Raw genomic sequence first — 22,651 nt, 5'->3', positions numbered from 1 at the left:
TAGATGGCTAGGAACCTAAGAGCCCACACACCTGAACCTGAAGAGAAGGACGATAAGCCCCATGCCATATTATTGAAGCGCTTTCTCTCCATACCCAAGACCAAGGCACATCCAAAAGTTTCCATGGTTGGATATGTTCTGAAACTGGTTGGATGCTTCCTCACAAAGATCATGTTAAGCACATATCTCATCATAAACGAAATCCTTTAACTAGCCAAACACTTACATATCAACCAGAGTGCTACCAACACAACATTTTTTATGAAGAGAAGAATATAAACATTTTTTTGTTTTTTTCCATGCTTGTTAACACCACACACAAACAAACAATAGCCAACTAGTTTTGAAATTGCTTTTATTGTTGCACAAGTACACTCATGCATTTAGCATATCTTGCATGAATGATTAGTGCACAAGAAGACATATTGAAGTGGAAGCTTGTAAAACAGTTCCTGCACTTTTACAAGGAAGCCACATTTAACATACAAAACAAGCAAGGTATTTTTCTAACTGCCTTTTTCACAACATTGCTTATGCCACCACAAGCTTTCCACCTTCTATGAATGTGGTGTAGTTCCATATGTTCAACACAATGCTTCCTCACCAACCCAACTTCAAGCATAACCTATTACAAGAGACTTTGTTGGCAGTTCTCATGTGTATTATTGCTAGATACGAATTACAAAAAGAAGTCTATGCATCATGTGAGCTTTCACATCTCTCAACCCTATCAAATTGAATTGCTTTTCTTTGGAGTTTCTCAATTTTCCCCATGTATGTTGTGACCTAGATTTGTATTGATAGCTGATAGATCTCTTTTTGGGTTGGCACAGGTAACTCTCTATGGAACTACTCAAGAAAGTAATTTTTTGTTTCGACGGGTTGATCGTGTCACTTCATGAGGATGTCATTGCCAAACTATACACTACAATGCTCACGCATACGCATGCCACCTAAATCATCCTCACTGACGGTCACTATGATAAGAACAGATGTGCAATCATGCACCGAAAATCCTCTACATTAGGTTGCTAGGTCCTTGTATAGTTGTCTATGCACATCCTATACTCGATCAATTTTAGATTAATGTCTGCTACCACGTGTGTTGTGGCCTCTATTTGCAACTCAATTGGAGTGCAAACATGAATTGAGTCATGTTCCTGCTCCTTGTCCACACATGGGATCGATACCAATACGGATAGAGCCCACAAGCAAGTCTTATAGAAATGTAAATCATATTTCTCTCCTCCTTTTGAAAGCATTCTTTTTACTCACTACATTGTTTAGTTTCTCCTCCTCCTCCTTTCTCTAGCACAGCATGTACTTCATTTCCATGAAAACTCATCTATGCGACTTTCTCAATATTCTAACTGCCTAAAGAAGCATAAAAACGTGTGCGTGTTGTAACATTTGACGACAATCCAGTGGCAACACCACTTGAATTGAAGAGCAAGCTAGACACATTGCTGCACATAAAAAGGCCCTAGTCATTTGGAATAGCCTTTGTCTTTCCAAAAGTCAATTAGCATCAGTTACCAAGTACTCTCGATCATCACAAATTTGTAGTTGTGATTTTCTGCAGACGAAAAAATTGCATGAGGGGTCATTAAATATGGCTTCAGCAACAACAAACGAATACAATTAGGACACAATTAGAGCGTTATTAGAGGACAATTGAGTGAAACATAAGGTATCATGGGTGATTTCAAGGTGCTCAGGCAGGGTAGGTAAGTCTGAAGAAAACCAATACTGATGGGCAAGCATGCACAGAAGATGTCTATAGAACACAGCCATAGTCACCAGAAACAAGAAACGGGAATGGAAACAGTCGAGGAACGGAAATGGGGAAACAAGTTTTTAGGGGTGGAAACGGCCATTTCCTGTGACGATATCACTTGGGAAACGAGAAACAGCCTTGGAAACAGATGGGGTCCTAAAACGGAGAAATGCGTTTCTAGGGACTAAAACGGTCGTTTCCTGTGACTACGAACACAAAACACAACACAAGATCAACAACTTTGGTGCTGATCGCTCAGTACTAGTACCACAGGTGATATGAACCAAGGAGTTCAAGATGTTCCAAAGCAATATTAATAGGACGCTTAAGCATGTCATGTAGACTGCTTTATTACATGACATATCCCTTGTGGATGCCACCACAAAAAGGTTTGATACCCAAAACATAACCATGTAAAAGATACTAGATCCTAATCTCCTTATAACATTGCAAAGCAGCATCTATATCAAGATAAACATCTCCAATGTTACTGCAGGATCTGATAAAGCTTCCTATCATTCATCTGTTCACAAAACCTCTTTAGCTGGCAACACAAAAATCAAAATGCTCATAGCAATACAAAAATGCCCCACCCCGAAGTAGACATTTTCTGGACGATGACCTTAAAGAAATGCTGTTTTGCATCAAAAGACACCAACAAGCTGGTAGACTCTTAGGTTTACAAAAATGTGTTACTCACTGTAGACACTTCATGAATAAGTTATTCATGTCTAGACATGACCTTCTCAATCACAACTGAGAAGGCAGCGAAGCCAGCGCATCCAAAACAAGAAGCTTTTGCACCAGCTGCAAGTGAGAAAACAAATTCAACAAGCCAAAAAAGGAAAAAGAAACCAAGTCTGAAAAGAAACTCGAGTTCATGTCTGAAACAACAAAAAAGGCAGCTCACAAAATCCCCTGTGTAGCATACCTCTAGCAGAAATGGCTCCACCAGTGACACACCCAGCAATGGCAGTGTTTTTGATATCATGTTTTGCTCTTGCCTGCAAGTGACAGATACAATCAGGAAGGCATGTTTTCTCTGCCTGTAAATGATAAATGCAATTAGAAAAGAGTGTATTTGTGCCCACAAGTGTGTAGCCTGATGGTGAAGGATTTCCACTCTCACGGTAAAGACCTGCCTTCACCAGCCTACACCCACCACTGGATGCTGTTTGACTACACAAGTGATATTGTATCTACACAAATTTTTGAGCCTGACTAAGTGTTGCAAACCTTTTCTACTGCACACTCTGTCCCCGCAAAGATGGCCCCCATGATTGCGAAGGCCTTTGCGGTTGACAGACTTCTGCTCCCCATCTGCCGTGCAGTGAAAAGAAACTGTTCTTTTGCTGTCATTTTATCTACATTGGGGGGTGTATCTAGAGCTGCTAATAGCATGCCCATGAAAAGGCCAAGTCCACCACCTGAAAGACACCGACTGCTGCAATAAAATTGAGAAAAAAAATGACTTAAAAAAATGCTGAACAAGCACGCCTTTGGTTTATAAGGTGTACATGTAGACAAGTATACATACATTCACACAACCATGCTTTATATAGTATATAGTTTAAAACCTTACATGTATATCCGTAAGGGTGTACATCAGTTGCTGTCCTAGAATTAGATTAGGTTGACCGTATTATGTTTTAAGGCATCCTACAATGTCCAACCAGGAGGCAATTGGAGCTTTATGTTGACCTCAACAGTCCACAGGAGCAGAAAGGGGCTAAAGCTGCACAAAGAAAGCTGTGGACGACACTTGCCTACCTGTTTCGACTCCTGCTTCATAATAGACCCAATCCCCTTCCATGAACTTGACATGATTGCTTTGCTTAGTGCACACTTGAACCTTAGCTTAGTGCTCCATTCTTTGGCCGATTCCACAGCTTTTTATTCCCCAATCCAAGATGCGGTTCAAGCACCTTCTGTGAGGGCATGGTGGAAAGAGACTAAATATGCTTCCCAGATGCTGCCTTGTGTGAGAGTACCACCATTGAATGACATAACAGCATCGCCACACAAACTAGTGCACAGACACATGCACAAATCAAAGACGGTCCATAAAACACCTCGCAAGCAGAAATTGATCCACAATTACTGAAAATGCAGTAGAGTAAAAAGGATAAAATTAACCAGCAGATAAAGCTTTGAACCAAGAAGGGCAAAGAAACATTGTGTGACCCACCTGCAAGCCCACGCAGCCCACAGGAGTGTGGGCAGCAGCTGGCAGGTGGGTTGTACATGGTTGGCAAGCCTAGCTACATGCATACATGCTGGTTCTGTTGCCATCCACGTGAGCATGCACTACTGCTCATAAGAATTGCCTTCTAGAGGTGGCCGATGCTGATGTCTGCTGCCTGGGGATCTTGGTCAGCAAACGCTTGTCCTCATTTGCTCCTCTGTGTATGACCCTCAACCTGCCCTTAAATAATGAACTGAGGTCTAGTCGGCTGCTAGGGTTGGCTCATCGACCAACTATGCCAACTGTCCACGACCAAATACAATGTATCAAAAGCTCCACACTGTGCCCAGCCATGGGTGCCTGGCTGCCATTGTCCAGCTGCCCAAAATCCTGTCCATGAGCCCAAACTCACCCTCATTACTTGCCCGGTGGACGGCTGCAGTGGAAAACTGTCCATGTGCATCGTGATTAAGGTATGCATATGACATGTTGTAAGGACCACATACCAGGAAACCCTCCTTGAGTAAATATAAGCGGCTTCAATTCTGGCGATGACCACGATAGATTGTGGCTAGTGACTCTCCTCCCAACCATAGGTTCGCTCCTGGAACCAACCCCCAGCCTGAGGTATGGGATTGTCCCCAAGTCAACCTCATGCTTGATAGCATGAATCATACCACACACACATGCTACCAGCTGAGGCCTTGAGGCTCCACTGTTGGAAATTATTTCATCCCCACATGGACTTTCTCATGCATGTTCATGCTTGTATCTGGCTCCATATGAAGACCTGCATTGGCATATCTTAGTAGAGATTTTTTAAAATTTTTTCAGTTAGAAGTCATCTCCTGTCCAGTTTTATACACCAGGGCCTTTGTTGTGGGTGTGCCCGCCCTTATGAGGTGTTTTATCATTTTTCCCCACTCTCCGCATTTTTCCCCTATTTTTCCTATTTTTTCTGTGGCTTGGGAGGCAGCCCTGAGGCGGCTGGAGGACCAATAGTAGCTGGCCGACTGCCCAGACATCAGTCGTGGACTTTTGTATGCTGGCCGACTGGATGTATGCAGTCGTGGGCCTCATTTGCTGCTGGCCGACTGTTGATACAGTCGTGGAAGACACAGATGTGGGATCGTGTGAACGCCAGGGTTTATTCGTTTATCTTTCTCAACTCCACACCACAGGTAATCAATCATGTAAAGCACATGACGCTGGCCAGAGGTATATGGCAGCATTTGGCCTCTCTTTACAACAGGGTATCGCCCATGAAGAGGATTTCCTTGGAAGTACAGATGCGGGTTATGAGCCCTGCAAAGTCGTTGACGATGCGGGAGCATATTAACAAGCGTGCAGGCTCTTCAGCAGGAAGTTCTTCAGGCTGGGAAGGAGAGATCGTCAGAGGACGTGGCCATAACGTTGATGTCGCACTTGCCCTCTTCGTACTCAGCATTTTACTCGTCTTTGATTACCAGTGGGTGGCAGACTCAGCACCATCACATGGGAGGAGCTTGTGCCCATGGTCTTGGACCAGGAGGAACGATTCACGAACCCTCCTCAGGGTGGAGGTTCGGAGGCCTTAACTGGCCAACGGTCGAAAGGCCGTAACACGGGCAAAGGGAAGGCTTCGTCGGAGAAGTCTTCTGAGAAGAAGTCCGTTACTGACCGCGAGAAACTAAAGGCAGAGAGAACCTGTAATGATTGTGGTGAGAAAGGCCACTATTGGAGGCAGTGTCCCAAGCGGAAGACCGAGAAGGGTGAAGATTCCTCGGCAGCAATCATGAAGACTCCGGCTTTTGTGCACCTGGAGGTGGTGGACACCGATGTTTCATTTTCTTCAGGCAGGGAGGAGATTGGAGGACTCTCCGCAACGGATACTCGGGAGTGGATTCTCGATAGTGGTGCTTCCAGGCACATGACTCCTTTCCCGTTCCGGTTTACAGGATCTCTGCAGGCTTTCTGGTCACATGCTTACTGGGGATACATCCACTATCCCAGTTCACAGTGAGGACAGGATGGAGATAGTTCCCGATGGCAGAGGGGGGAAGCATTCCTCCCAAGTGTTGTATGTTCCGTCACTTGGTTTTCATCTGTTGTCAGTGCATCAGGTTTGCAAGACTGGCGTACAGGTGGAGTTTGATGAGCACTTTGTTGCTCTCCGGGACAAAGCAACAGGCCAGGTAGTTTGGGAAGGCGGAGTGGAGAATGGAGTTTACAAGCTTTCAACACTCTCTCTCCCAGGTCCTCAGGTTTGTGATGAGTGGCAGTCTGGTAATGGCCACATCAGTGTGGATACGCTGCAGGTACAGGCTTTCCGAGACCAGATGGTGGATAGCTTGCCAGTAGATGGCAGCAGTTGGCAGGAACTCTCCAGTACTGATGTTGGTGGTTCTTGTGTTCGTCGGTCAGAGGAAACTGAACAGGTCACTTATGCTCTGATGTCTCGTCGTATTCGGGACAAAGAACCTCCAGTAGTTGAGGATGTTCTTTCCACGGGGCCCTTTCGGAAAGCCAGGCAGGTGGTAGTTGCTTACTTGCAGAAGGAGGTGGTTTCTCCAGGCTTTGTGGTTCCGGATTCAGAGGGGGTGGTTGACAGGTTTCAGAAGGCCTTGCGTGGTCTTCATCAAGTTTCCAGGACTTGTTTGTGCACCGTAACAGGTGTTGATCCTTGTGAGCAGTGTGATGCCTCTTTGACTCAGAAGTAGAATGGTTCATTGATCTGGTTGATGGACACCAGATTGGACGGGAGCTTCCTGATGAGGCAGTTGAGCTCATGGTTGCGGATGACTCTTTGGGAGGCAGGATTGCATCTCCTGTGGTTTTTGCGGCATGCGAAGGATCATGGACTCTTGTACACAGGAGGGGGATTGTTGGATGGAGTCCGACTCCACGGTTGGAGTGACTCAGTTTGGGGAGGAGATCTACTTCAGGCCCAAGAGCAGTCTTACAGAGCATTAAGAGGCAGTCATCTGTTGCCTTGTCATGCAGACAGAGGCAGAGTACCGGGCTGCTTGTGATGCTGCTTGTGAGGTGGTGAGGAAGCAGAGGTTGCATTGAAGGTTTGGGCTTCCACCGGAGGAACCCATGGTCATCCAGAGGCACTTTGTTCGTGAACAGATCGTTGTTGATGACATCTTGCTAGAGTTCTATTCGACGGAGGACAGTACGGTGGACCTCTTCACGAAGTCGCTCTCTCAGGATTTGCTCAGGCGGCACCCCAACTCCCTGTGGTTGGTTTCACAGCCAGGAGCTGCGAGGGGGTGTTAGAAGTCATCTCCTGTCTAGTTTTATACACCAGGGCCTTTGTTGTGGGTGTGCCCGCCCTTATGAGGTGTTTTATCATTTTTCCCCACTCTCCGCATTTTTCCCCTATTTTTCCTATTTTTTCTGTGGCTTGGGAGGCAGCCCTGGCCCTGAGGCGGCTGGAGGACCAGTAGCTGGCCGACTCCCAAACATCAGTCGTGGACTTCTGTATGCTGGCCGACTGGATGTATGCAGTCGTGGGCCTCATTTGCTGCTGGCCGACTGTTGATACAGTCACGGAGTACCCTACAGCAGGCCGACTGCTGATGTGGGGGCATATAAATAGGCCCCCAGCCCCCTTGCCACTTGTGTACCATACCCGGGATCTTCTTGTGTATATAGAGCAGAGTTACACGCCTATATCTCTCTCTCTTGTGCTGTATTTTTTTGCATGCGTTTTTGCTCGTGTTCCCAGATCTGGTCATCATCTCCGCTGCGTATTCTGACATTTTCTACCATTTTTCTAGTATTTTTTAGGCATTTTTAGCATTTCTTTGCTACAACCACGCTGTCGGCCTGCTACAGCTGGCCGACCAGCTCCTCTCCCACATATATGTAGGTGGCTTGGCTTAGCATCATTATCATCACATTTTTTCAACTTCTGCAGTGATAGGCAGCATCTATGGGACCTCCCTCATGCTGCTCCACATGATGTACTACCTTTTCTGGTGATATTCAGCAGTGATCTTCTTTTCTCCTTTATGCTTGCTGTCCATATACAGTGTGTTCAGTTCTTGCAGCAGTTCTGAGTGGGTATCTCAGCATAGTACCCATTCTTTCATGGTATCAGAGCGGGAAACATCTACAGGGACCTGCGTTTCTTTTCCCATGCTGCTGTTGACTGTTTACAGCATATAGGAGCTGTTTACTGTTGCGTTTCTTCATCAGTAACCTGCGTTTTACAGTGGAGCTGCAGGACTACCTCAAGTGCTGCAATTTCTTGCTACTGTAGGCTGCGTTTTCTGCATTTTTACTGTTATAAGCTGAAACCATCTTCATAGGTGCTGAGGATAGGAACTCTCAGATAGTCTGCTTCTTCTATTTTCATATTCCCACCCTCCCTTCCTTTCTTTCTTCTTTCTCTTGCTGTGCACAGCTTGAGAGGAGGTACTTTGTTTTTTTCAGCAGACATGGCTTCAGGAGACCCCTTCTCTACAGCCATTACTTCTCCTGTCTCTTCTCCCACTCCATCACAGCCTGGATCCCCTGCTCCCGCCGCTCCACAGGTGGTTCCTATTCCCAATCTTTCCTCTCTGAGTTTCTCTCATCCAGGTCTTGCTCCCACCCCTGCCCACATACCATCCTACAATCCTCCCCAAGTCAGTGACTCCATGAAGGTTACAGCAACCAACTATCATACTTGGTCTTTCTACACTCAGTTGTTTGTGGACAATGAACTGGAGTCAGATCTGGAGAAGCTTACCATCACTGAGTCAGATAACTTGATTGAGAAGATTGGAGAGTTCTCCCGTATCAAGCTGCAACTTGAGGAGTACGAGAGCACCATCAACAATCCCATCCATAAACTTCTTGGTAAGTTGCCTGCTTCCTTTGATTCTTTCAGGGATAATATTTATTTCCGTGATCCTCTCCCCCCTTTTGAGGAAGTCGTGAGTTATCTCCACGCCAAGTGCATGCTTCGCGGAAAAGGCAAGTCGAAGTCTGCTTTTGTTGCCTCTAACAAGGGCAAGGGCAAAGGCAAAGGCGGAAAAGGGAACTCCAACAACAACAAGCAGAAAGTCACCACAAAGTCATCTTCTGATGACGACGATTCTGACAATTCTAACAGCATCAAGGGTTCCAAGATGAAGGATTCTTGTGAGTTTTGTGGCCATCTTGGTCATTCAGAGGCCAAATGTTTTGCCCGACACGCTGCTTCCCGCAAAGCTAAAGCCAAAGCTAAAGGAAAACAGGCGTCCTCCTCTGATGGCTCAGACACTTCACCCACGACAGATGGCTCAGATACTTCACCAACGACAAAGGAGAGTACGAAGTCTCATGCTAAGATGGCTTTTCTTGCTATCTATGATCCCCTTGTTCTTTCATCTTCATAGGAGCAGGATGAGTCCATCCTGGTGGTCACACAGGAGACTTCTGATTCAGAAGTCAGTGCCCTAGAGGATGGTTTACAGGAGTTTCTAACAGCGACCTTATCAGTTCCTCTAATCCCTTTGGATGAGTATCTTCCTTCTCTTGTGCTGTTACATGCTGATGCCATTATTGCATATTTTCTCTCCTCTCTTTCAGAGGAGGATAGTGGTTCTTCTACAGAGCAGGTGGATGATTTTGTTGAGATATCCTCACATATTCTGGAGCTTCCTACTTTGGCAGCTTCTCTCCTGGAAATTGCTTCTCCTTCTTATGTTTCAAAGGAGGCATCTTCCACTATCTTGGAGCCTGTTCCTACTTCAAACCTTGCAAATTCAGCTATCACTGATGATCAGTTTGTTCCAGTGGTTGTTTCATTTCCTTCTTCTTCAGAGGAGGATTCTACTTCGGTCCAGATACTTGTTGCAGATGCAGAGGAGGTACCACATTTTTTCGGAGTCATCTATGGTTCCATCTCCTGAGGGCTTCTCTCTCCAAAATGATCCTGTTGTTTCGTCTTCTCAATCTTCTCGTGGCTTCTTCCAGAGAACTTCTCAGTAAGACTCTTTGGAGGATTTTTTGGTCCACCCATCTGGCGCTGAAGAGGAGGTGTTGGAAATTATTTCATCCCCAGATGGACTTTCTCATGCATATTCATGCTTGTATCTGGCTCCGTATGAAGCCCTGCATTGGCATATCTTGGCAGAGATTTTTTTTAGCATTTTTTCTACCATTTTTCTGGTATTGTTTAGGCATTTTTGGCATTTCTTTGCTACAGCCAAGCTGTCGGCCTGCTACAGCTGGCCAACCAGCTCCTCTCCCACATATATATAGGTGGCTTGGCTCAGCATCATTATCATCTCATTTTTTCAGCTTCTGCAGTGATAGGCAGCATCTATGGGACCTCCCTCACGCTGCTCCACATGATGTACTACCTTTTCTGGTGATATTCAGTAGTGATCTTCTTTTCTCCTTTATGCTTGTTGTCCATATACAGTGTTGTATAGTTCTTACAGCATTTCTGAGTGGGTATCTCAGCATAGTACCCATTCTTTCATCCACACTCCAAGGATGTTGCATGTGCGGAATCCTTGCTGTGCTGATCCACAACCCTAGAGAACAAGATGTTGAATAAATATGATTAAGATAGAGGAGAGAGAAGAAGAGAGAGATTGGCGTCAAGGCTTTGTCAGAATACGCAGCGGAGATGATGACCAGATCTGGGAACACGAGCAAAAAACGCATGCAGAAAAACAGCACAAGAGAGAGAGAGATGTAGGCGTGTAACTCTGCTCTGATATACACAAGAAGATCCCGATATGATACACTGAGTGGTATGGGACTGGGGGCCTATTTATATGCCCCCAGATGAGTAGTCGGCCTGCTAAAAAAGGCTCCACGACTGCATCATCAGTCGGCCAGCACCCTGCAGCCAGTCGGCCAGCTCTGAGGGTCCACGACTGCATCAAGTACAGTCGGCCAGCTCCAGTACACACATCTGATGTAGTCGGCCAGCAAATGGATCCTCCTGCCAACTCAAGGCTGCCTCCCAAGCCACAGAAAAAATGGGAAAAATAGGGGAAAAATGCGGAGAGTGGGGAAAAATGATAAAACACCTCATAAGGGCGGGCACACCCACAACAAAGGCCCTAGTGTATAAAACTAGACAGGAGATGACTTCTAACACCCCCTCTCAGCTCCTGGCTGTATAACCAACCACAGGGAGCTGGGGTGCCGCCTGAGCAAATCCTGAGAGAGCGACTTCGTGAACAGGTCCACCGTACTGTCCTCCGTCGAACAGAACTCTAGCAAGGTGTCATCAGCAACGATCTGTTCACGAACAAAGTGCCTCTGGATGACCATGGGTTCCTCCAGTGGAAGCCCAAACCTGCAATGCAACCTCTGCATCCTCACCACCTCACAAGCAGCATCACAAACAGCCCGATACTCTACCTCTGTCCGCGACAAGGCAAAAGATGACTGCCTCTTACTGCTCCGTAAAACTGCTCCTGGGCCTGAAGTAGATCTCCTCGTGTCCGGATCTCCTCCCCAAACTGAGTCACTCCAACCGTGGAGTCGGACTCCATCCAACAATCCCCCTCCTGTGTACAAGAATCCCTGATCCTTCGCATGCCGCAGAAACCACAGGAAATGCAATCCTGCCTCCAAAAGAGTCATCCGCAACCATGAGCTCAACTGCCTCATCAGGAAGCTCCCGTCCAATCTGGTGTCCATCAACCAGATCAATGAACCATTCTGCTTCTGAGTCAAAGAGGCATCACACTGCTCACAAGGATCAACACCTGTTATGGTGCACAAACAAGTCCTGGAAACCTGATGAAGACCACGCAAGGCCTTCTGAAACCTGTCAACCACCCCCTCTGAATCCGGAACCACAAAGCCTGGAGAAACCACCTCCTTCTGCAAGTAAGCAACTACCACCTGCCTGGCTTTCCGAAAGGGCCCCGTGGAAAGAACATCCTCAACTACTGGAGGTTCTTTGTCCCGAATACGACGAGACATCAGAGCATAAGTGACCTGTTCAGTTTCCTCTGAGACTGACGAACACAAGAACCACCAACATCAGTACTGGAGAGTTCCTGCCAACTGCTGCCATCTACTGGCAAGCTATCCACCATCTGGTCTCGAAAAGCCTGTACCTGCAGCGTATCCACACTGATGTGGCCATTACCAGACTGCCACTCATCACAAACCTGAGGACCTGGGAGAGAGAGTGCTGAAAGCTTGTAAACTCCATTCTCCACTCCGCCTTTCCAAACTACCTGGCCTGTTGCTTTGTCCCGGAGAGCAACAAAGTGCTCATCAAACTCCACCCGTACGCCAGTCTTGCAAACCTGATGGATAAAAACCAAGTGACGGAACATACAACACTTGGGAGGAATGCTTCCCCCCTCTGCCATCGGGAACTATCTCCATCCTGCCCTCACTGTGAACTCGGATAGTGGATGTATCACCAGTAAGAATATGACCAGAAAGCCTGCAGAGATCCTGTAAACCGGAACGGAAAGGAGTCATGTGCCTGGAAGCACCACTATCGAGAATCCACTCCCAAGTATCCGTTGCGGAGAGTCCTCCAATCTCCTCCCTGTCTGAAGAAAATGAAACATCGGTATCCACCACCTCCAGGTGCACAAAAGCCGGAGTCTTCATGATTGCTGCTGAGCAATCTTCATCCTTCTCGGTCTTCCGCTTGGGACACTGCCTCCAATAGTGGCCTTTCTCGCCACAATCATTACAGGTCCTCTCTGCCTTTAGTTTCTCGCAGTCAGTAACGGACTTCTTCTCAGAATACTTCTCCAATGAAGCCTTCCCTTCGCCCGTGTTACGGCCTTTCGACCGTTGGCCAGTTAAGGCCTCCGAACCTCCACCCTGAGGAGAGTTCGTGAATCGTTCCTCCTGGTCCAGGACCATGGGCACAAGCTCCTCCCACGTGATGGTGCTGAGCCTGCCACCACTGGTAATCAAAGACCAGTAAAATGCTGAGTACGAAGAGGGCAAGTGTGACAGCAACGTGATGGCCATGTCCTCTGACGATATCTCCTTCCCAGCCTGAAGAACTTCCTGCTAAAGAGCCTGCAGCTTGTTAATATCCTCCCGCATCGTCAACGACTTTGCAGGGCTCATAACCCGCATCTATACTTCCAAGAAAATCCTCTTCATGGGCGATACCCTGTTGTAAAGTGAGGCCAAATGCTGCCATATACCTCTGGCCAGCGTCATATGCTTTACATGATTGATTACCTGCGGTGTGCAGTTGAGAAAGATAAACGAACGAACCCTGGCGTTGACACGATCCCACATCTATGTCTGAGCCTCCCGGTCCTTTCGGATTGACGGTAACTCCCCTTCCTCAACTTCCGGCCGTGGAACACCAACAACGACGAAATCAACGAGGTCGAAAGACTCCAGAATAGATTCCATCATAACCTTCCATATGCCGTAGTTGCTCCCGTCCAGCTGACGGTCCACCGGGAACGTGGGGAGTGTCGGGATCTTCACATGTCTCTCGGCCATCTCAAACAGATCTGCCATTGCGGGGATGTACGCTGAAAGAGGTGGGTGGGTGGGAACAAAGAAGAACTAATACTTGCAAGTGGCTGTCCAGCAAATCAGCCTGCCTTCTTCTTGCTTCTCCTCTTCCCGAACAGTCCAAAACAGTCCACCAATCAGCCACAAAACAGTCCCCCTCTTGCTCACACAAATCCCAAGAACTATCTAGAGCCTAGGGCTCTGATACAATGTCAGAATGCGCAGCGGAGATGATGACCAGATCTGGGAACACAAGAGCAAAAAACGCATGCAGAAAAACAGCACAAGAGAGAGAGAGATGAAGGCGTGTAACTCCGCTCTGATATACACAAGAAGATCCCGATATGATACACTGAGTGGTATGGGGCTGGGGGCCTATTTATATGCCCCCAGATCAGCAGTCGGCCTGCTGAAAAAGGCTCCACGACTGCATCATCAGTCGGCCAACACCCTGCAGCCAGTCGGCCAGCTCTGAGGGTCCACGACTGCATCAAGTACAGTCGGCCAGCTCCAGTACACACATCTGATGTAGTCGGCCAGCAAATGGATCCTCCTGCCAACTCACGGCTGCCTCCCAAGCCACAGAAAAAATGGGAAAAATAGGGGAAAAATGCGGAGAGTGGGGAAAAATGATAAAACACCTCGTAAGGGCGGGCACACCCACAACAAAGGCCCTGGTGTATAAAACTAGACAGGAGATAACTTCTAACAGGCTTTTCTTGTATTTAATATGGTACAAAAAGGTGGCTTAATGAATGTACATGGCCGAGGCCCTTGGTCAGCCCCAAAGGGGTTGACCTCTGGCCCTACATATGCTCCACTGACTTAAGAGAATGCTGAACTGATGAATGAACTACTTGATGGAACTGATTTATGGCTAAATGCTTATAATGGTGGTGATGTTGAACACTTGTGCCTATGTGCTAGGGATTTGAGAGAGAGAAAACAATGTGGCGAAATCACACATATAGCACACACAAGAGTCCTAAACTACCAATCTGTATTATCTACAAGAAAGAAGTGTTACAACCATATTTCAAGTACAAAAGATGACTCAGAATGCAGACATCAGTACACTGCCTAAGATCTCCTTGACCAACCTGTACTGCAAAGAGATGCTCTAGTATGCTTTGATCGCTGCTGGGAGGAATGTTGGGAAAATCGAAGTTCATGTGCATGAACACTCCCTATGAGTGTTAGTGTGTGTGAACACTCCCTGTGAGTGTGTGTGTCAACTCACTCTTAGGGTGATTTAGATAATATCTAGATATTATACCTGCTTGACATAAGAGAGCCTTCTATGCCATAATTAATGCTTCTACAGTGATCAAAATTTGAGGTTTTTCTTGAAGCTGAAGACTGTAACCAAATTGAAGCTCTTGCATTCTCCCAAATTTGGGCCTTTTTCAAATTGGAGCTTCCTGCGTCGAATTGGGAGTCTATCAACGAAGATCTTGGATTTTTCCTTTGTTGTGTTTAATTTATGCCGTTTTGGGTCCTTTGCCTTGGCTCTCGGGCCTAAAATGATGGCACAGGTGTCAATTGCCTGCAACACCGACGTAAAAGGGCAAATCACCATCAACGTTCTACCCTGGGGAGTTGTTAAAACTTCCAAAATTTATCCTTTCTAGTTTTGTGACAAGGATTCTTTGCCCGAGATGTCCCACAAAATCTGAATTAAATAATCCCTGTGTTTTTTCTCTCTTATCTGTTTGTAACGCCTTATTTTATAGAAGACTCCATTCCTATGTTATCCCTATTTTGAGTCAGGGAGGGACACTTCTGGAAGCTGAAGAATCTTCTACGTGGTCAAGCTCTCCATTTGCAGGCTTGACTGTGATCTATTGTATCACGTTAGGTATGGCCACTGTGATATTTTGCATCACGTGGTGCCAGTGAGCCCAAATCACCTTTAGTATTAAGGCTATTCCTCATAACACCACCTAACTCCAAAGGGGGGGATTGCTGGGAAAATCGGAGTTCATTGAAGTGAACACTCCCTATGAGTGCGTGTGTGTGTTAACTCATTCTTAGAGTGATTTAGATAATATCTAGATATTATACCTACTTGACATAAGCAGGGATGTCATCCAGGAGAACCTCTAAGGCTATAAAAGCATTGTACTTTGTTAACTTTATAAATATCAATCTAGGCCTTACATTGTACGTGCAATACAATCTCTCTATTAAGCTTTGTTGTCTCTCTCTCTAACACCCTCTATCTATCTACACCACAACCATGGACATCTTTCATCCTCCTTTTAGCTTAGGCCTGTGCAACCCTATCCCTAAATTCTACAAGGAATGCAAATGTTTGTGAGAATTATGGTACTCATGTATACACACAGATATTATTGGTCGGCCAATACAAACACATGTCGGCCTATTATAAATGCCCACAACCAACAATTATATTGATGATTCCAAACGAGTGGGCTACCTGCCTTGTGTAGTCCTTGCCTTGCTACCCATAGTGTTGTCCAGACCCTGCCCGGCTGCCCATAGTGCAGTCCAAACCCTGCCCACAGCGCTATCCAAATCCCTACCTTGTACATGGCCAACTATTGTTGTGCACTACCCTTACTGCCCACGATCAGTACCTACAAGCTGCCAATCTGCCACATGGTGCTACTGCAGTTCAAGTGTGTCACATTCTCCTCCTGAGTTGCATGGTGTCCATGTAAAGTGCCCTCTCTATCACATGTGGAAGCTCTGAGAGTCTTCTTTTAGCCCTAAACACCATCCTGGAACATGCTTGATGCAAAATGCATTCAGAAGATAGAGAAGAGAGAGAGAGCTAGCTGAGTATTCAGTATATTCTTTAGTACAAAAAGGTACATCTTGGCTAGCCAACTGGCTGCCCCATCAAAAGGTGAAGACACCTAGTCTAAAGTCTAACCTATGACTCAGCCCCCTAGTTGACTGAATGAATCGCGAGAACTCACCCTATTGCTATTTATAAGCCTATGAAGAACAACTAGACTGGCCGACCTGCTGTAGTACAAAGACTGTTACATGGAGTGTGGAGATTGGTACATCAAGTCCAGTCGTTGGTACAACAAGTACGATGTCACCAACCTGGACATTTTCCAATATGAAAGGGGTCTAGTGGACTCCAGGACGTCTAAATATTTGGAAAGTACAAGCTTTGGGAATGGGGGATTATCCTGGAATACAAAGGATCACACTCTATTTTTGGCCTGACTCCAATGGAACTTCCGTTCGCATCATTACATTTGGAATTGAGCAAATGGAGGGACATGTCAAAGCACATTTGGCAAAAGGTCTACCAATTGGGATATTTTTAGAGATAAAGATTACGGGAGGACCCATCTCGGACATGTGGCAAGAAAGTGGATCAAAGTGAGACAAGTGGCCTCACACACGTCACTTCAGCTATTGTGTCTCTCTCCGCTTGTCATCATAACCATCTCTTTCCATTTTCACTCATGGGAGCCCCAACAGATTGGACCCTCTCTCTTCATTTGGAGAGGCTCTCTTGCTGCACACTAGCCTCTACCACCGTTAAAGGCTGCCCTAATGATGGCTACTCTCTTTCTCTCTCTTGAAGGCTGCCCATGAAGTATATTGGCTGTTGGGGATTGTTTTGGAGGCTTCCATCGCAAAGAAATATTGAAGGCAAGGGTATTTAATCATTTTATTATGATTTCCAACCACTGTACTTGTTGTACCAACCCTTGTACTTGTTGTACCAGCCCTTGTACTTGTTGCACTAGCCACTATACTTGTACCGACTGAATGGAGAGCTGAACCGGTTGTACCAGCTTTATTGCATGAAGACCCATGGTTTTTGGGGAAGAATCAGTACCCACATGGAGGTATACGGATTATATTGTTGGCTTGGTATTTCTAAAGCCTGTGTACCGGCTGAATTTTATGGTTGCCTCGTGTTGGGCTGAGTTATGGCATTTGTATATGGATAATCCGGAATCTCCTGTGGGGAGAGTAAGGCCCTCAAAGCTTGTACATGATATTATTCTCCTTGGGTAATAAAATACTCCAAGGGGGGGGTCGGCCCATCCCAAGACAGCTGTGCACATCTCTCTTTTACAGTTATGTGCATTAAGTGGCATAAGGCTATGGCCGATTTCAGGGTTTAATTGCATTAATGGTCAAGTGTTTTGCGAAACCCCGGGGCCCTCCGGAAGTTACATACACTAGCTAGTACATCAGGTACATTTGCTAGTACAATATGTACAGTGGCCGCTACAACAGATCCAGTGGCGGTACAATAGGTACACTGATTGGTACAACAAGTACAATGGCTAGTACAACAAGTACAATGGCAAGTACACCTAAAATAGCAAGAATACCGCCATAGAAAGCTAGAGAGGTAGGGTATCCTTTGTAGAGGAAAGTGAAATAGTGTAGAGACTATCCATAGAGTGTTGTAGACAAGAATGTGAGCAACCAACATGGTAGAGGCTAGTTTGCAGCCATAGAGCCTGCTCAAATGAAGAGAGAGAGCTCCAAGTTATAGATTTAGGGATCTCATGAGCTAGAAGGCAAGTAAAAGCTATAATGACAAGTGTAGAGCTAAGGTGACGAGTGTGAGGCCACTTGTTTCACTTCCTGCCACATGTCCCAAGTTAAGAGATGATTCCCACCCATAAACTCCATCTCTAAAAATATCTCTACTCACAGAGCTTCTACCAAAGATGCTTCGATAAGTCCCTCCATTTGCTTAGCTTACGGACGTCATGACGCGAACAGATTTTCCATTGGGAATTGTCCAAAAATAGTAACCCTCCTAAATTTTAGGAGTTTGTTCTTTTGTATTCCACCATATTGGAAATGTATGTGAGCACCATGTAGAACACATGTTTCGGCAAGGCTAAGGTAAGCTCTTGACTTGAACAAAAGCATATATAGCGAGCTCCCGAGGACTTGGGAGAGATCTAGCTTTGAACTTAGAGCCGCAATCTCTAACTTCCTGTGTGCGTGCGCTAGCTTGTCCGTCGCATCCTCACTCCATTCTCATGCCAGAATGCCCCTTGCCAAAGGAGTGAAGGGATAGCTCTCAATGCCTAGATGAAGGCAAGGAAAAAGGATCCTTCGCGATGATTCTCTCTCACAAAAAGCAAGGGAAGAAGAAGCTAATCGAAGAGGGAAGCCTATAATCAAACCTTCTCAAGCATGCATCCATCAAGTAAGCATGAATTCAAAAGCATATAAGTAAGCAAGAAGAGGGAAGAAGGAGTGCTCACTCACAAGTAAACTATTGCAAGGAAATGATTGTGTATTGCTTATTGGTAAAAATAACTTATATACAAATGACCAATTTTCACACTAGGCCAGTCAAACTAAAAAATGGTTTGGCCTCTATTACTAATCTTAAGCACCTATGTACACTAAGCATGTAGACTTTCCCTATTTGACATTAAGCACATGGTAAGACCGCTTTATATGTTCTAGCGCCGTCTTACAATAGATAAGTGTCCATTCGTGCGGGTAAGATGGTAAAGTGCCTTACGGTAGGTCAGGCCGACGAAACCATGTTAACCAACAGAGTGGTTAACAACTTTCCACTTGACACTTGAGCTCCAATGTCCATTTTTGTGCCCAAGAAACCATCTTGAGCGCCTAAAGCAAACTTCAATGCTTGATCTTTTGTACTGGATATCCCCCATTCCCAAAGCTTGTAGTTTCTAAATATTTAGACGTCCTAGACACCCCTTTCATACTGGGAAATGCCCGGGCTCATGATGGTACCCAAGATCCTAAACACTACGAGACCACTTTGTGTCCAATGCAAAGGCTTACATTCTGTCCTAGCCACATCAAAACAAAGACATATGTTGCATTGCCCATAGGAAGCCACCATAGCCACCAAGATGAGGAAAGAGAGGACTCTTGTTCACCACCCAGTTGTAGAGGAATGTGGATAAGAATACATATTGCCGAGCTTATGTAGTGGCCTGCTTGCCCACACTTGTCTGGCCACCCGTGGTCCTCCAACCCGAGCACCTTACCCCGGAACCCCGGACACTCGCCGATCACTCTCCGGCGATCAAGCTCCATGTAGTCCCCCCATCCAGAGATGTTCCTAACGGATGTCGTTGATGAGGTTAGTTGCACGTGCATGTGTCCGTGTGTGCCTTGAGATGCAAGATGTAAGGCCCTTAGTGAAATATGCAAGTGACGTGCATGGGCAATGGGCAGAAGGTGTACCCCGCGTGTTTACTTCTCCAATGTTGAAGATTTCCCAACTCAACTCCTTTTCTCGACTCTGTTTACTTCGTGTTGCCCGTCAAGGTGGGGTGATTGGGCGGCAGCAGGCTCTGAATCGACAGATCTAAGCTCTGGGCAGTGGCATAGATGGCTCTAGATTGGCGGCAATGGCAATTGTGTAGCTCTACTAGCAGCAGCTAGGCAAAGGTGAGGCATTGATCTGCCTATCATAAACTTGTCCCATAAGCACCAAAGGTTGTATGCTTGATAAGTATATATAGTCTTCTGAATCATGGAGACGACTATATAAAAAATATGCCCAACAACTATATCCACGTTCATACAATTGAGCAGACCCAATGCAAGCGTCCATTTGCAGTTACGTTTATTTCTTTCGTGTTGTGTCATTTCTTGTTTAATGGTATTAATGGTCTGTGCTTAAGTAGATTGTGCTCAACACCAGTCGGGGGAATCGCTGATCCAAACTCAGACCTACCCCACTGACCCACCCAACCTAGTGTTGGTGTCTACTTAATGAGAGTAATAAGTCTAGCGGATATAGCGGTGGGGAAAATAGCCCAACGGGTTGAGCTTGAGTTTGGAAGCTGAGGTTGCCAGTTCAATACTCACCCCCTCACTCCATAAGTGGTGTGATTAAAAGAAACTAGTGGGCTGACCCGTGTTTCGCACATCTCCAAATTCAAATTCTACCCCAACCTCCTCGAACGTCCTCCTCCTCTTCCCTTCTCCCCAAACCCAAAAAAAAAAGTCTAAGAGATCTGCCTATCGTAAAGTTATCCCATAAGCACCAAAATTTGTATGATTGATAAGTATATGTAGTCTTATGAATCAAAGAGGCGACTACATAAAAAATATGTGCCGACATACCCCAACAACCATACCACATTCATACATTGATTTTAAAGAAAATTACATTTTTTTTAAAATCGTCTTTCTATGCAAATTCGAGAAGAAAAAGTTTAAAATTAACCCGCTAGCAGCTTTAGAAAAACTATAAAAGTCAGTTTGCAGTTGTTTTCTACGCAAATTCGAGAAGAAAAAGTTTAAAATTAACCCGCTAGCAGCTTTAGAAAAACTATAAAAGTCATTTTGCAGTTGTTTTCTATGCAAATTCGAGAAGAAAAAGTTTAAAATTAACCCGCTAGCAGCTTTAGAAAAACTATAAAAGTCATTTTGCAGTTGTTCTTTTGACTGTATTACTTTCTGATTTGTTTAATTTATTTAATTCAATCAGGCGCGTTGATATGGCTATGGAAGCACGAGGGCTTACCTCCAACTAAGCTAAGGATGCTGCGGACAGCGCAGTTGTCCATCATTTCCTGCGCTTTGATCTCCTCGAAGGAGGGCATTTTGAAGTCCGCATGCTGGGGCGGATCGGGCTTGGGCTGCTCCATCGCGGTAACACCTTACACGCACACAGAAAGCGCGCGCGTGCGGCCGCGCACACAGCAAGCACGAGGGAAAAACCCTACTCTCCGTGCTCAAGCAAATAGAAAATAGGAAGGGCAAGCAGGGTCATCATTTCTTTTAACTTTTTCAAGCATTAATCATTACATTCTAAAATGAAACCTTAGAAAAACGCTCTTATTCTTTAAAAACTCACATAATCTAATTAAATAGAAATGTAAAACAATATTTTTGGTGGTTTTGGTGACGTGCACCAGAACTTAGTTTATGCTTTGCATTGTTTGATCATGCTGCCTTCAAATCGATGAGTTAAAGTAAACACCTTAGCTTAAAGCTCGTTGCGGTAACGTGACCAACCCCAAAAAGCTCTTTCGTGGTCCCATTCCATGCATGGCTCTCCTCCCCTCGGGTCTCTATGGGTGAGAGGGCCGATTTTGGGCAGGGGTGATTTGAGCCGTCTCGCGAAAGTAAACTAGGGTCCGAAAGTAAACTAGGGCTGCCGCGCACATATATTAATAAAGGCCGAACACACTAGCTAGCAGAAATTATAGCCTAATGGTAAGACTATGGCCGCTCTAGCAACACGTCGTGGGTTCAAATCATTCTTTTGCAATTTGAGACTTAGGCAAAAAAGTTATAAGTCCAAACTCGGACACTGGAGTAAACTAGGCAATTTGGCAAGCCCCCCACAAAAAAAACTCGTCCTGCGAAGTAAACTGGGGATCCTACAAAAAAAAAACTCGGCCTGCGAAGTAAACTAGGATCCCTAGTTTACTTCGCAGGCCGAGTTTTTTTCGGCCCTAGTTTACTTTCGGGGATCCGACCGCCTGGATCGGCCCCGCCCAAAATCGGGCCCCCTCAGCCGTCGATCCCACTTGAACTTCCTCTTAAATGCACCGTGTGATTTAGAGACGAGGCCTCCCCTCGGGTTGCTAAAGAAAGAAATAAAGAGAAGAAAAGAGAGAGAGAGAGAGAGAGAGAGAGAGAGAGAGAAAAGAGAAAGGACGAGACTATATTGTAGAGCTAAAGGTGTGTGCACACACAGAGAGAGAATGTAAAGATTTAACACGTACTTATAAATTTTCGAATGTCTTAACTCGTCAAACATACCATAACAGAAGATCCGCTTCAACTTACATGGTCTTTTTTTTGGGGGGGGGGACTTGGGGCAAAAACATCAGTAATGATGGCACTAAAATCATTTGAGACTACCAAATTTCATTGACGTGGGATCAAATTTATTTGCATATATTCACACATACTATCTTGTTGCCTAAAGTATAACAAGCCTACCAAGTGGCAAGCAGTAGTGTGGCAAACAGCAAGGCCTCGAAGCCCCCCTAATCTTTGAGCATCCAAACACACCCTCTCTCTCCCTCAGGACTAAATCCCACAGGATCTTAAATGCAAGTGGCAAATCGGATAAACACTCCACAATCTAGCATGACAAGTCGCCTTTTTTTACACCATCGTGCATACAAAAGTAAACTAGGAAAATTTATAAACTAGGGAGATTGGTAAACTAGGGATAGGAGGGCTAGACACCACGCTTTGTGGCTAGGGTAAACTAGGGTTATCGAGTGTGCTGAGTCAATAAACTAGGGAGGGTAAAGTAGGAGTGAGGGATGTTCCCT

General features: G+C 45.6%; 1 protein-coding gene across 5 annotated transcripts; it reads right to left on the bottom strand.

Annotated features, from left to right (window-relative positions):
- Positions 1-1,023: 1,023 nt before the first annotated feature.
- Positions 1,024-21,146, bottom strand: LOC147606158 (mitochondrial import inner membrane translocase subunit TIM22-4-like). Of its 5 annotated transcripts, none has more exons than XM_086792753.1 (5): positions 20,881-21,146; positions 3,014-3,204; positions 2,709-2,781; positions 2,520-2,584; positions 1,024-1,576 (listed from the first exon to the last, which is right to left on the bottom strand). In XM_086792753.1, the coding sequence occupies exons 1-5, from the start codon at positions 21,002-21,004 to the stop codon at positions 1,553-1,555; spliced, it is 477 nt and encodes a 158-aa protein (XP_086648879.1). In that variant the 5' UTR covers positions 21,005-21,146; the 3' UTR covers positions 1,024-1,552. The 5 variants fall into 5 exon arrangements, with proteins under 5 accessions (XP_086648879.1, XP_086648881.1, XP_086648882.1 ...); XM_086792756.1 differs by lacking the exon at positions 2,520-2,584 and having other exon boundaries at positions 1,036-1,263; positions 1,487-1,576; positions 20,881-21,143; XM_086792752.1 differs by lacking the exon at positions 1,024-1,576 and adding an exon at positions 2,192-2,300.
- Between the last annotated feature and the right edge of the window lie 1,505 nt (positions 21,147-22,651).

Source organism: Cibotium barometz, chromosome 58 (genome assembly GCF_041138505.1).
Source record: "Cibotium barometz isolate CiBa-2024 chromosome 58, ASM4113850v1, whole genome shotgun sequence".
In the NCBI taxonomy this organism is placed as follows: Eukaryota; Viridiplantae; Streptophyta; class Polypodiopsida; order Cyatheales; family Cibotiaceae; genus Cibotium; species Cibotium barometz.
The sequence above is the reverse complement of the archived record's forward strand: the minus strand, read 5'-3'. Positions and strand labels throughout refer to the sequence as shown.